Genomic DNA, 13895 nt, shown 5'->3' with positions numbered 1-13895 from the left:
CGAACCTTGGGGAATTTGTAAATATGCATATTGGTTCTTATTTCACCGAGTCACAGCTTGACTTCAACCTCACTTTCTAGCGCTATTTCCCTTTCACCAACTCAGTTTTTATTATTGCTTGGCTGATTCTGTCAATGGGTGCAAAGAGAAGGACCCACGGGATCCAGTACTTGGGTGTTGCTCCCAGTTGACTGCCTAGAAGAATTTTGGAACCAGTCAGAATAGATTGGTCCCTTCTTCCTTTACCTCTCCTCTGACCCCCCCCCCCAACTCATTTTTTAAAAATGACATTTAAAAAACCCATCACATGTCTATTGTCATCCTTCACCTACACTGTGGCTTTAAGAACCAGGACTGGAGATGCTCAAGATGAATTTTTCTTGAAGTCACTAAAAGATAACAGTGTTTGCTAGTGAAGAAATTGTTCCATCATATTTCATCTTCTTGTTTTAGTTCCTTTATTAGCTAAATTATTTTCAAATTCCAATGATCTTGGGTTATGGCTTGCCAGGCCTAGAGGCCTGAGGGCTACCCGAGTCTTACCTTACCTGTCCCAGGTCTTCGGTTGGCCAAACCGGATAAACGTATGAGAGAAGAGACTTTCCGGAGTCGAACAAGGGTTAAGCTTTATTCAGGGTCCTGGTTACATGTGCAGGGGGAGCTCTTCCTTAGGAGGGAGAGAGAAATCTCCCAAGGAGGCAAAGATCTTACGGTAAGAGACTGGAAGTAGAAGTGTAAGTGGGGAGAGAGGGGGAGGGGAGAGCGAAGAGAGGAAAAACAGAGCCTTCTGTCCTGTCAGGGCCCCTCCGTGCTAAGAGCGCCTTCAGGCTTCCCTGACCCTAATTAAGCTCTCCGGCCATGTAGTTTGCACCTGAATACCGTGCCTGTTAGATAACAATAGGTGTGCCCAGATCCGGGACAGTCTTGAGGGCGGGGATGCTCCTCCCATCACATTTCTCACGGGAAGAGGCGGAAATACACGAGATAGCTCGGTCTCACTCCTCGATTCCCTGGTGTTTCATGGGGGGCCTCATGAGAACTCTAAGATTTAGAAGTTCCCACCTTTACCCGCCCGAGACTGTCCACATGGAATTGAGCTTCCATCCCCAACAATGGCTGATGGCTATAGTCATTGTATGGCTCCAGTATAACAAAAAATACCCTCTCAGACCTCCTTGATATTGGAAACACCTCCCTTGGGATAATATTTGAAGTAGAGTTGTAACTTTAGCTGGAATTCCATCTCTCCTTTTTATTAGTTGTGTGAAAGCTGAGCAAGTCCCTTTCCATATCCAGGCTTCAGTTCCCTGATCTGTAAAAAAGAAAGGCTCATGAGCCTCTATGATCCATGTCCCAGTGATCCCTGCCATCCCTCCAAGCTCTGAATCTTGTGCACCCATTTCAAAGCATCAGAGATGGATATGTTTTATATAGTTGAAAATACCTTCATGGCATTTCTTTCCGTTCTTTGGTTTCTACTTTCCCCAGCTTGGCACACCTTCACTAGTCAGTCCTAATTAGTGAGGGTTTTTTTTTCCTATACCATATTTCTCAAGATTTATAGTTCTACTGATTAATAGCAGTGGTTGAATCTATAAACTAAATAATGACCTGTTAGGATATATAATAGGTTTTTTATGTTTTCTCTTAATTTGTAGCTTGCAATTATGGCTGCCTAAAGCATCTGTTAATAGAACACATTTTTAGGTATTGCTATTTAAATGAAAGGAACATCTGGCTGCTCTCAACTGAGTGTGGGAAGGGGAAAATGAGATGTTGATTACTGTTATGCTCCTGCCCAACTGATTCTTAAACCATTTTTCCTTCATTTCCCCAAACCTCTATTCCTCTCCTGTTGCCCCACAGGCAGGTGGTATTAGACTGTCTCTTTCGAAATTTGGGATAAAGCTAACAATGAACTAAGGCTATAATAGATGTTTGATCTTTCCTGCCTTGAACAAAATGTCCTTTGTGTACTTCCCCAAACTGAAACTTGAAAGGAAAGGAAATTCTCTGCCTTTTACTGTCATGCTCTTCCCCCCCGCCCCCGACTCTCACCCCTGTCCATCACTGGATGATCCATATTGACATTCTCGTTATAAAGAGAGACAACACATTGGTCTTGGAATGTTAAAGGCCTGGGTTCAAATCCTATTTCTAGAATTTGTTAAATTTGTGAGCATAGGCAAATTATTTAATTTTTCTCAGGCTCTTCATTTGTAAAATGGGGATGATATCTGTAGTTACCTATCTCACAAAGTTGGTGTGAGGATTATAAAAACATACTATATGTGAGGCATTTTACAAACTTCAAAGTGTTATATAAATATCAGTTATCACAACTGAAATCAGAAGTCACTAAATGGAAGAAGATCTTTTCAGAGGGATGAAGAATGGAGGTGCCAGAATTGGTTTCTTCATATTTCCATAGGTAATCTGAAGAAATGCCATTTTAAATTATTACATTCCATGGGGAAGGTGGGAATGCAACATGCAGACAGGTAGGTATTCATGAGAAGTGGAGGAGAGAGCCCTAACAACTCGAGGAGATCAGGAGGCAGCATGGGAAGCTAAGGTTTCTAAGGGGTGAAAATGAGGAAGGAGGGTTTTCTAAGTGTATGCACCTTCCTATCCAAACACACCCAGGTGGGAGATGGAATGCAGAGTTGGGAAAACAAATGCATAGGCCATCTGAATGAGAACAAGTTAATAAAGAGGAATAATGTGGAACAAGCCCAGAAAGATAGGTTGGAGATAGACACTTTAAGTGCCCAACTGAGGAGCTTGGAGGCAAGAGGTACCTGTGTTTTAGGGAGATCATTTTGGCAGGTGAATGGATTGGAGAGGGGAAACATAAGACCAGTTGGGAAGCTGATGTAATAGGCCAGCCAAGAGGTGAGAGGAAAATTCATGTTAGGAAAGGTTGTGGAGGTAAAACTGATCAAACCCATGGGAGCTAATAAGATAACCTGGAGAGAGAAGAAACAAGGATCTCTTACAGTGCCCTAGGGGGACATTAGCAGTTAAAGAAGACCGATAATGATCCAGCAAATGAGACTGAGAAGGATCAATCAGAATGAGGAGGTGGAGAATTCTCAGAGGAGAAGCATGAGGGAGTAGGGTCACGAAAGTGAAAGGGGGAAAAGAGAAAGGAAAGGAGGGTAGGTGAGGAAGTGAAAAACTATGGAGAAAGTACCAGAAGAGTGAGGGTCATCAGTTGAACAACCTTGGACAGTATAGTTCAGTCAAGTGCAAGTCTAGAAGCCACTGAGATAAGTGAGTGAGAGGTGCAAAAGTGGAGGCAACAAGCTTAGATGGGTCTTTTCTGAGAGTTTGGTTGTGAAAAGAGTGTTCAGAATGAATCGAGACAATTTATTTCAGAATGTGAAATAGCAGGGAAACATTTATAAAGAACTTAAAGAGAGGGAGGTCCTAACGTAGTATAGTGGACAGAGTACTAGCCTGAGAGTCCCAAAGACTGCCTCAGTCACTTACATCTGTATGGCTTTTCCTCAATTGTCTCATGTGTAAAATAAGAGGGCTTGGCTTTATGGCCTTTAAGCTCCTTTACATCTATGATCCTGTGTACCCAAGACCCTCCCAACTGAGTCTCAAGATCCTTGGTTACTTTCAGTGCCAGCCAGGGTTTGTAAAACTTGGTGGAGGTAAGTAGGATGGCAAATACTAGGCCAGGGGTGGGAAACCTTCAGCCTCGAGGCCACATGTGACCTTCTAGGTCCTTGGGTGTAGCCTTTTGACTGAGTCTAAGTTTTACAGAACAAATTCTTTAATTAAGGGGTGAAGTTTAGATTTAGTTAGAGGGTTGCACTTGAGGATCTAGAGGACCACATGTGGCCTTGAGGTCACAGGTTCCCCACCCCTGTACTACGTCATTCAAAGTCGAGAAAGGAAAGATATCAAAAGGTATAGACTGCTTGGAAGCCTCTTCCAAAAGAGAACTGGGAGGGTCTACACCTGACAAGTAGTAGCAAATGAGAGTTTCAAAAAGGAAAGTGACTGCTTTCTGATAGTTAGGAAGCAATTGTTTCTTACCATGGGAGCCATTTTGGAATGAGCTCTGGGTAGAAAGTATAGTCTATAGTCAATCGTAGGCTCATCAAATGGTTTGAGGGATGGCCATTGTCAATACGACATTTAGAATAATAACAGCTGACATTTATACAATCCCTTCAAGTTGGCAAGGTGTTCCAATAATGTTTAGAATGAAAAATAACTGAGAAAACACTCTGGGTTTCCAGTTTCAATAAACTGTGGACTCAGAAAACAGGGATGATGTGGTATACAAAATGGCTTCTGGAGTTTACATATGCCATTCATTTCTTAAGAGTTGAGTGTTTTCACATAGATTTTAGCCATTATTTCTAATAGCAGCCTGGCTATTACAGACTGGATAGAGGACTTCCACACAGAATCAGGAAGACCTAGGTTTGAAACCTGCCTCTGGCACATAGTAGCTGTGGAACCACGAGGAAAAGATTTCACCTCTTCATGTCTCTATCCTGCCTGTCACCCTACACAGGCAGCTCTCAGACCTCTAAGCTACTGGTGGATAAATTGTAAGTTTGCATTGCTGAAAGGAGTTTCCACACCAGGAGTTCCTACATGAGTGAATTCATAGGTTAGGGAGTACTATACAATCCTCATAACATCCCTATGAGGTATGAAGAGGGAAAGCCCAAAACAGGGGTGGGAAACCTGCAGCCTCGAGGCTACATGTGGCCCTCTAGGTCCTCAAGTGCAGCCCTCTGATTGAATCCAAACTTCACGTAACAAATCCCCTTAATAAAAAGATTTGTTCTGTAAAGCCTGGAGTCAGTCCAAAGGCTGCACTCAAGGATTCAGAAGGCCACAAGTGGTCTCGAGGTCACAAGTTCCCCACCCTTGCAGGCCTCAAGTTATTAATACCAGAAAGACCTGGATTAAAAGCCCTGGCTAAGTCATTTCCTTCTCTGAGCCTCAGTTTCCTAATTAGCAAACTGTGAAGCAGAGGAAAGAATACTGGGAGGCCCTCCCTGGCAGAGCTATCATAAGGCTCAACTGAGCTACACTTTGCCAACTCAAAGGGGGTATAGAAAAGCCAGCCCTTATTATTACATACAGATAGAGGAGAGATTAAATCACAGAAAGGTGGTAGCACAGGCTACCTTAGGGTGTACTGAGCCACCTGTGCTCCCTGGCTTTGGAGCCAGTGACTCTGATGGGCCATGAGGAAAATCCCTGGCATCTGCATGTGCTGGCACCTTTCCTAATGCACTGAGGGGACTCGGCTTGAAGACAAATAGGCTAGTCCTAGGCACAGTTGGCCTTGCCACTATTGGCCTAGGCTGGTTCTGTTTCATCTTGAAGTCTTCCTCAAGAGCTGGGCTTAAAGTCCTGGGCACATAGAGGTGCCCAGTAACTGGTGGGGGAGTGTTCTGTGAATAGTTTAGAAGGCTAAAATTCTGTCCTTTGAGCTGCTGCAGGGAAAAGCTTGCCATATGATTTGGAAACACAAGGTGTATGAGTTCAAATTCCACTGCTGACACTTTCTACCTGTGTGATCCTGGGTAAGTCACTTCCCCTCCCTCAGCCTTGGTTCATCCTCTGTAAAATGAGGGAGTTGGACAAGATGACCCTCTGAGATACCTTTCCTCTCTAGAGCTGTGACCTTTTGTGTCTGTTCCAGCTCTAAAATTTCAAATCCTGCCAAAGCTTTGGGGTCACCAAATAGCATAAGCTAGAATGTCCCAACCCTTTATTAGCCATGTGCCCACTCAAATAACATTTAAATGTACAACCTATATGGCCATCACATTAAAGGAAAAGGAATAAGTTTTCAGAATGATTAAGTGAATGAGAAATTAATACACAATACCAAATTGATCTCCAAAGCATAACCTAAACTTTGAAAACAAAACCCAAAACCTTTGTAGACAGGAAATACCAGGCATGGGAACAAACCTTGAGGTTCACACAGAGATTGGACAGAGGACACATTAGAATTCAAAGCCAGTCTCCTCCTTGCAGTATCATTTCTCTCACTCTCCTAAGAGGCCACATTTCATACAGCTCTGTCAACCTCTGAGGTCTGAGGAACTCCAAGAATGCGCTTTCACTCTTGCCATTAAATCTTCCACATATGAGTGAAGTCTTTTGTTTGGACTGGAGTACTTTGAAGCTCATAATTTGAACTCTGATTCACTTTGAACATCTTAACAAGGTTTAAATTCTACGTCAGCCAGGGTAACCCCGCCCCCTCCCCGCCCCATTTCCCCAGGAAAAAAAAGTGAAACTCTGAGCGTTACTCTCTAGAGAATTAAAAACAGGCAAATTATTAATTAAATGTGAGTCACAAGAGCATAGGTCAGATTTCTGAATGTCTAGTTGACTATATTAGAGGATTCGTTTCCTGAAATTTACCAACAGTATGCTGTGGTTGTAGAGTAAAAATAAAACACTGGGATTATTTTCTAGTAACCTTAAAAACATCTCTTAATCTTTCTGAGGACAGTTAGGTGGTGTTGTAGTGGATGGAGTGCTCAGTCTGAAGTCAGGAAAATTCATCTTCTTGAGTTCAAATCTGGTCTCAGACATTTAGTAGATGTGTGACCCTGGGCAAGTCACTTAAGCCACTTTATCTCCATTTCCTCATCTGTAAAATTAGCTGGAGAAGGAAATGGCAAACCATTCCAGTACGTATGCCAAGAAAATCCCAAATGGGGTCATGAAGAGTCAGACACATCTGAAATGACTGAAGAACAACAAATCTCTCTGAGTCTCTCTTGTCTCATTTATAAAATAGAGATATTAATCATTCCTCTATACATAGGATAGTGGAGAGGAGCAAACTGGACAGTGCCTTGTAGCTATGTGTGAGTGTCTTTGATTAGTGGAGTTTAGCTACTGCTCAGAGGAAGGAGAGCAAAAAGATAAGGATGACAGGAGCAAAAGTAAGATCTGAGAAGCAAGACCCAGGGAAGGATGTCAACTATTAGCCAACATGGTGACCCTTTGTTGTCTTTTGCATGGTGTGAGTCACTAATGTAATTGAGTCCATATTTTATGGTGAGTGTGTACATTTCATGATCGTTGAGTCAGAGTGGAGAATGCATGGGGTAGCAAAAAGAAGATTATGTTTAAGTCTTGGCTCTACCGCTTACTATCGGTCTGATTTGGGGTAGGTCACTGCCTTTCTCTCAACTTCACTTTCCTTGTGTGCAAAATGAATGGATTGAAATAGAGTGATCTCTAAGGCCCCTTTTAGCTTGAAATTCCATAATCTTGTTAATGGATCTGGAGGTGGACTACTGGGTTTTGAATCCCAACTCTGTTCCTTATTAGCTGTGTGACTCTGAACAAGTCACTTCCTGTATTTGGACCTCACTTTTCTCCTCTGTAAATTGAGTAGGTTGATCTATACCAATTGTACAAACAAGGGCCATGACCCTTGGGGTATGTTGTAGGCTATGTGTGGCCTGTGGTATTTGACACCTTACATCTAAAACACGGCTTCTTCACCTTTTTACGTCATGGACTTTTGTGGCAGTCTAGTGAAGCCTGTGGCTTTTTTTCCCCCAGAGTAATGTCTTTTTTTAAAACAGTTTAATGACTGAAAGGAAAGGCTGAATTTTGGTTAGAGGTTGATGAAGATGTATTTTTTTCCCTTTCATGTTTCTGAACCTCCTGAAACCTAGCCACAGACTCTTAACTTAAGAACCTCTAGTCTAGATAATCTCTATGGTCTTTTCTAGCATTAAATATTATGATCCTAAATTGATTTGCACATATAATGGCCAGGGTCTGATTCATTGTCTAATATGTCCTAACAGTGTACATTCAGGGCAGTGTTACTGTCAAAGACAGAAACTCATGCTTTAATTCCATAGTTAGGCTGGCTACATTGTAGTTAGCTAAGACTGCTCTGGCTCAATTGTAAATGGATGATAGATAGATAACATATCTACATATTATGTATATATATATATATATATTTATCTATATAGCCAGATATTATCTATATTTCCCAATTCAGGGTAGCAATGAAGAAAACACTCCGTAAACCTTAAAGTGCTTGAAAGAGAGATATGCTATCTCTGAGAATACATCTCTCTATATATCTCTATTTAATTTCTCTCAAGCACTTCAAGGTTTACAGAGTGTTTTCTTCATAACTACGCTGTAAGTTGGGAGATAGGCATTATTATCTTCACTTAACAGATGAATGAAACTGAGGTCCAAAGTCAGGAAATAACTGGACTATGATCAAACCCCTAGAAAATGTCACAATCGAGATTTGAAATGACTGGTCATTTGAACCCAAGGCCAGGTCTTCTTTCCCTCTAAACCAGCCTGCCTCCCATTTTTGAGTAGTGGTGGTTGTGGTAGTGGGGTTTTTATTTTATGACTATTTTCAGATAGCAAAATGTTCAGGAATTCTGATTTATGTAGAGACATAAATATCGAAACATACATAAGAGCCCATAAGAGACAGTGTCAGTAAGAGGAGAGATCTTTTCAGGAAGACAGGTGATATTGGGGTAAATTCCTTAACCTCTAGTGCTGCAGGCAGCTAACCAGAAGTTAGAGGTGAGCTGCTGTTCTGCATCACTGAAGGGAGTACCTAAACTAGGAACGGTCCATCTGCAGATTAGCTGGGCAGTTTAGCTGTGTGGATCTTAACACCCTACTGTATCTATTCCTATGCAGAAACTCACACGGTCCCCTCTCTCCAACAAAGGGGGTTAGCTTAAGGTCTAGGAAGCTGGTTTTGAAATCTTTTGGAAAAGTTGTAGCAAAGTTTTATTTTGTTCTCTTTCCTTCCCAGTTTGAGATAAAATAAGTTTGAAAGAAATGCAACTGTTAGAAACATTCTTTTCATTCATATTTAATGCTGGTTCCATATGTGTTTCCCAGTACCGAAGTCACTAAAGAGTCAAATTCTGACTTGGTTCACTTGTTTTATTTGGTTTAGTGATTAGATTCCTACTTAGAAATTTGGCAATAAGGTATTAGTTTTTATAGAAGAAAATATTCTGTTTGGGAGTAATCTATGTATGCTTTAAATAAATCAGACTAAATGTAACAGAGGTACAATTTCATGTACAGTCTTTGTCCATCCTTTAAGGGATTATAGATATGCTTGGCTTTTTGGTGTAAAGAATATTTTAAATCATTTTTCTTTTGATTTTGAAAGAGTAACTCATGTAGCTTGCCTTGTTAAGCCTCCTGACCTAGCTTGTATGTTTTCTCTTATTTTGGGGAGGCGGTACTGAAAAGGGACTGGATTTGAAGTCAGGAGAAACAAATTCCATCCCATACTTGTGGAAACCTGCCTCACTTTTCTCACCTTCAGGTCTTTGATACTGACCTACCATTTTGTTAGTGAATTTCAATGAAGACCTATCTATAAACTTTTCAGAGGGTGGAAGGGGGAAGGAGGGAAAAAATGCTTGATAACTGGAAAAAATATCATCACAAAGCAACTTAGAGTCAATCGATATTTGTTAAGCATGTTAGCATAAAGCCAGTGAAATATTCCATGGGGAGACAATGCGTGTGTGCACACAATACACGGTTAAATGCAAACAAATGCAGTCTTTGTATAGTCTTCCAAGGGTCAGTGAGGTTAATGGCTTAATAATAACGGCTGACATTTCTATAGTGCTCTAAGGTTGGCCGGATGTTTTACATTCATTATCTTGTCGTGACAACCTTAGCAAGTAAGGTGTCATTATCCCAGCTTCTTAGATGAGGACAATCTGGGTCAGACAAGTTACATGATTTGCCCAGGGTCACTCATAATTGCTTGAGGTAGAATTTGAATGGAGGCCCTCCTGACTCTAAAGTCCAACATGCTGTCCCCTGGATCAGTTTCCTTTTCTCCATCTGCAAAATGGGGATGATAACCTCACAGAGTTGTTTTAAGAAATGGCTTTACAAGTCTACTTAATATCTACATGACTTCAAGCCGATTAACTTTCTAGACCTCAGTTCTCTCCTCTGTCAAACAGAGGTCCCTTCCACTTCTGAAATTTGCGTTCTTATGATCTAAAAATTCCATTTTTTTATTTTCCCTTTTAGAATTCTTCAAAGAGCTACTTGAAAATGCCGAGAAATCCTTGAATGACATGTTTGTGCGGACCTATGGCCGTTTATACATGCAAAATTCTGAACTCTTTAAAGATCTCTTCGTGGAACTGAAGCGGTACTACGTGGGGGGCAATGTGAATTTGGAAGAGATGCTCAATGACTTTTGGGCCCGCCTTCTGGAGCGCATGTTTCGCCTTGTGAATCCCCAACACCATTTTACAGATGAGTATTTGGAGTGTGTGAGCAAGTACACAGAACAGCTGAAGCCCTTCGGGGACGTGCCACGGAAACTCAAGTTACAGGTGACTCGAGCCTTTGTCGCTGCCCGGACATTTGCCCAAGGTCTGGCCGTTGCAAGAGATGTCATCAATAAAGTGTCTGTGGTAAGCTCATGATCTTGTGTCATCCAGGGTCCTGATGTATAAATGGGCACATCTGTGAGATGGGAGAATGACTTTGGGGGCTCATGTTGACTCACTCCCTACTCCCCAAATGGGGTTGCATTCTGTGATAGTGAGGCAGGTCCTAGATTTAGAGTCAACAGACTATGGTATGTAAAGGCAGGGTTGAGAATCACAGATTTAGAGATCAAAGGGACCTCAGAGACCATCTAGTTCAACGCCCTCATTTTACAGAGGGACAGTGAAGGTAAACTGGTCCAGATAGTAAAATGACTTGCCCACGGTCACATGGGTGGTAAATGGCAGAGTTGGGATTTGAACTTGGGTCCTCTAATTGCAAATCCAGCCCTCTTGCCACCATACCATACTACTTCTCAGTTCTTGCTTCACAAATTACTAGCTATGTGGCTCTGGGCAAGATACCTGACGTCCAAGAAGTATGTTCACCCTCTGTAAGATGGGAAATAGTGATAACTCCTGGGCATTACGGGGTTGTTATAAGGCACAAATAATATCATGTAGTAAAGAGTAAAGCCCTTTGCATCAAAAATGGCAGCATGGAGAAAGGCATGTATAGAGCGCTAACCTTAGATTTAGAGAGGTTGGAGTTCAGTCCCTTTTCAGTGAACCTTAATTTCCCCATCTGTAAAATGTGGGCATTGGCATAAAATATAGTGAGGTCCTTTCCAGCTCTGAATATTCTGATTTCTAGGAAGAGTCAAATCTATTATGGAAATAAATAAACCTTTATGTGTAACCTCTCGAGGTCCTGGGCACCTCTTGCAGTTGCCAAGAAGATGCCAGTCTACATTGCTGTGGGAGTTTCTCTACCTGGGAGTTCTGTGTACCAATGAGATCATAGGTTCAGGTTTTATCCCTTAATATTAAGTGTCTATAGCAATAATATTAATAATTGTAATAACTAACTCTATATACTATACCAATCCTGTTGGACGAAAATATAAATAATAATAGTGCCTCACATTTATATAGTGTTCACTATGTGCCAGACAGTGTGCTTAGCACCTTACAAAGGGAGGTAAGAGTCACAGGCCTCAGGGCTGAGCATCAAAAGTGGGGGAAAGGGGGAAAGGGAGGAAGGAACAAGCATTAATTAAGCACCTACTATGTGCCATGCACGGTGCTAAAAGCTAAGCACTTTACAAATACTATCTCATTTGATCCTCACAATAACCCCAGAAGGTAGGTGCTATAATTAGCAGGTGAAGAAACTGAGGCAGATGGCGATTAAGTGACTTCTCCAGGGTCACACAGCTATTAAGTGTCTTAGGCCACATGTGAACTCAGGTCTTCCTGACTCCATACCCAGTGCACTATCCATCACATTGCCACCTAGCTGCCCACATGTGTTGTTACGCCTGTTTTATAGAATAACAAATTCTGGGACAGAGAAATTAAGTGACTTGCTGAAGTCTAGATAAGGGCAAAACAGACAGCAAACTGGTCATGAAAGTCCATGTGTCCTAAACCATGGCTGATTTGTTTGGCTTCCCAGAGTGCTTTGTCTGTCAGACATCTCCCATCCCAGACCCTAGGAATCATTATCAGTGGATGGGGGCCAAGGCAGAATCCCCCCTCAGTTCAATTACTTCCCCTAGTGATGGCCATTGCTACTGGGCCTCCATCCATGGGTGATCTCCAGCCTTGCCAATACAAATTGTCTTCTGGTTGCCTCTGCACAAAAAGACGTGCGTTGAATAGCACAGCTGAGAGAAATGGAACTGATCCTTCGACTTTGGAATCCAGGATACAAATTGGAAATATGTTTTTTCCAGATTCTCATCCCACAGAACAGTTTTCATTGGAAGAGCTCACTGTGATGGAGCTTGGCTCTTGCAGCCCTTGCCTGGTACAGCAAAGCATGCTCTGTGCAGGCCCTAGCTCTGGCTGCCTTTAGAGCCAGCAGGCTTGGTTTCAAATCTTTTCTCATTCAAACCCTAGTGATCAGGTTTTGAGTTCCAGCCATGGACTTACAAGATCCCCTGGCTCCCTTCAAGGCTCAGCTTAACTGCCCTCCCTCCATCCCATAATATCTTGTAGTTTTATTGTTCAGTTGTTTTCTGTTATGTTTAACTCTTTGTGACCCCATTTGGGGCTTTCTTGGCAAAGATGATGGAGCGGTTTGCCCTTTCTTTCAGCAGCTCATTTTACATTTGAGGAAACTGAGGCAAATAGGGGGAGTGACTTGCCCAGGGTCACCAGCTATTAAGTGCCTGAGAACAGATTTGAACTCAGGAAGATGAGTCTTACTACCTTGTACTCTATCCACTGCAGAGCCACCTAGCTAGTCCACCTTATAGTTTACATTTTGCTGTGTACTTGTTTTCTTATGGTCAAAAGCAAGCCCCTCATGGGCAGGGACTGTGAATTTGTGGTTGTAGCTCCATCAGTTATCTCTCCATCAGCCTGTCACTTGAATCTGGGCTTGTGAAGCTGTATTAAGCTGGGTCTACAGCAGGAGCCCTTGCCTTGGTGGTGGTGGTGTGCAGACACTCGACTCTAGGGAACTGAGGTTTAATGATCGTCTAGGCAAGGACAATGGGAAATAAATGTTAATACCTGTCAAGGGGGAAGGTTGAAAAATATGGGAAAAGGACAGGATACATCCTTCCTGAATTCAAATGTGGCCTCAGATACTAACTAGCTGTGTGACCCTGGGCAAGTCATTTCACCCTGTTTGCCTCAGTTTCCTCATCTGTGAAATGAGCTGGAGAAGGAAATGACAAACCTCTCTAGTATCTTTGCCAAGAAAGCCCACAAAGAGTTGGACACGACTGAAACGACCGAGCGACAACAACCTCTACGGCATCTGGGATCCAGTAGACAGAGAGAATGTTTTTTAAAAAAACAAACAAACCACTATGCCCTGACCCTCAGCACAGTTGCAAGTGACCCCTCTACTGTGCCCCCTTTAGGGAAAGGAGATGAGGCATTCAGTTTTTCATAACTTGTCATTTTAAAAATCATCCTAATCTGGGAAAACAAGATTCATATTAACTACTGATAGGCTATCCCCATTCCTGTCCCCTCTAACCTCCTTCTCCTTATTTCACAATATAGTTCTCTAATAATTAAGGATCTAGAGTGAATGAAAGATTTTGAATGTCCTTGATATGGTCAGGCTTGTTTATCTAGAAACCTCAACTATCTGGTATACAGTGAGAACCAGGAAGTAAATGAAGTATAGTGGGAGGGGTCACTGAATTGAGAGTCAGAGGATCTGGGTTCAAATGTCACTCCTGGTACTTACAACTTGCGTCAGCTTGATAAGTCATTTGATCTCTTTGGGCCTCAGTTTCCTCATCTGAAAAATGAAGATGTTGTGGATTACATGGTCTCTGAGGTCTTTCTAGCTCTAGAACTATGGATAAAAGAACATTAGTT

At 42.1% G+C, this 13895-nt stretch overlaps 1 protein-coding gene across 1 annotated transcript in view; it reads left to right on the top strand.

The window, feature by feature from the left end:
* GPC4 (glypican 4) overlaps nt 1-13895 on the top strand; it is a 140307-nt gene that overhangs the window by 106337 nt on the left and 20075 nt on the right. Inside the window, exon 3 of the mRNA XM_072626753.1 lies at nt 10081-10472. Within this exon, the coding sequence (XP_072482854.1) occupies nt 10081-10472 (392 nt within the window). The remainder of the gene's footprint in view (nt 1-10080; nt 10473-13895) is intronic.

Source organism: Notamacropus eugenii, chromosome X (assembly GCF_028372415.1).
Source record: "Notamacropus eugenii isolate mMacEug1 chromosome X, mMacEug1.pri_v2, whole genome shotgun sequence".
NCBI lineage: Eukaryota > Metazoa > Chordata > Mammalia > Diprotodontia > Macropodidae > Notamacropus > Notamacropus eugenii.
The sequence above is the reverse complement of the archived record's forward strand: the minus strand, read 5'-3'. Positions and strand labels throughout refer to the sequence as shown.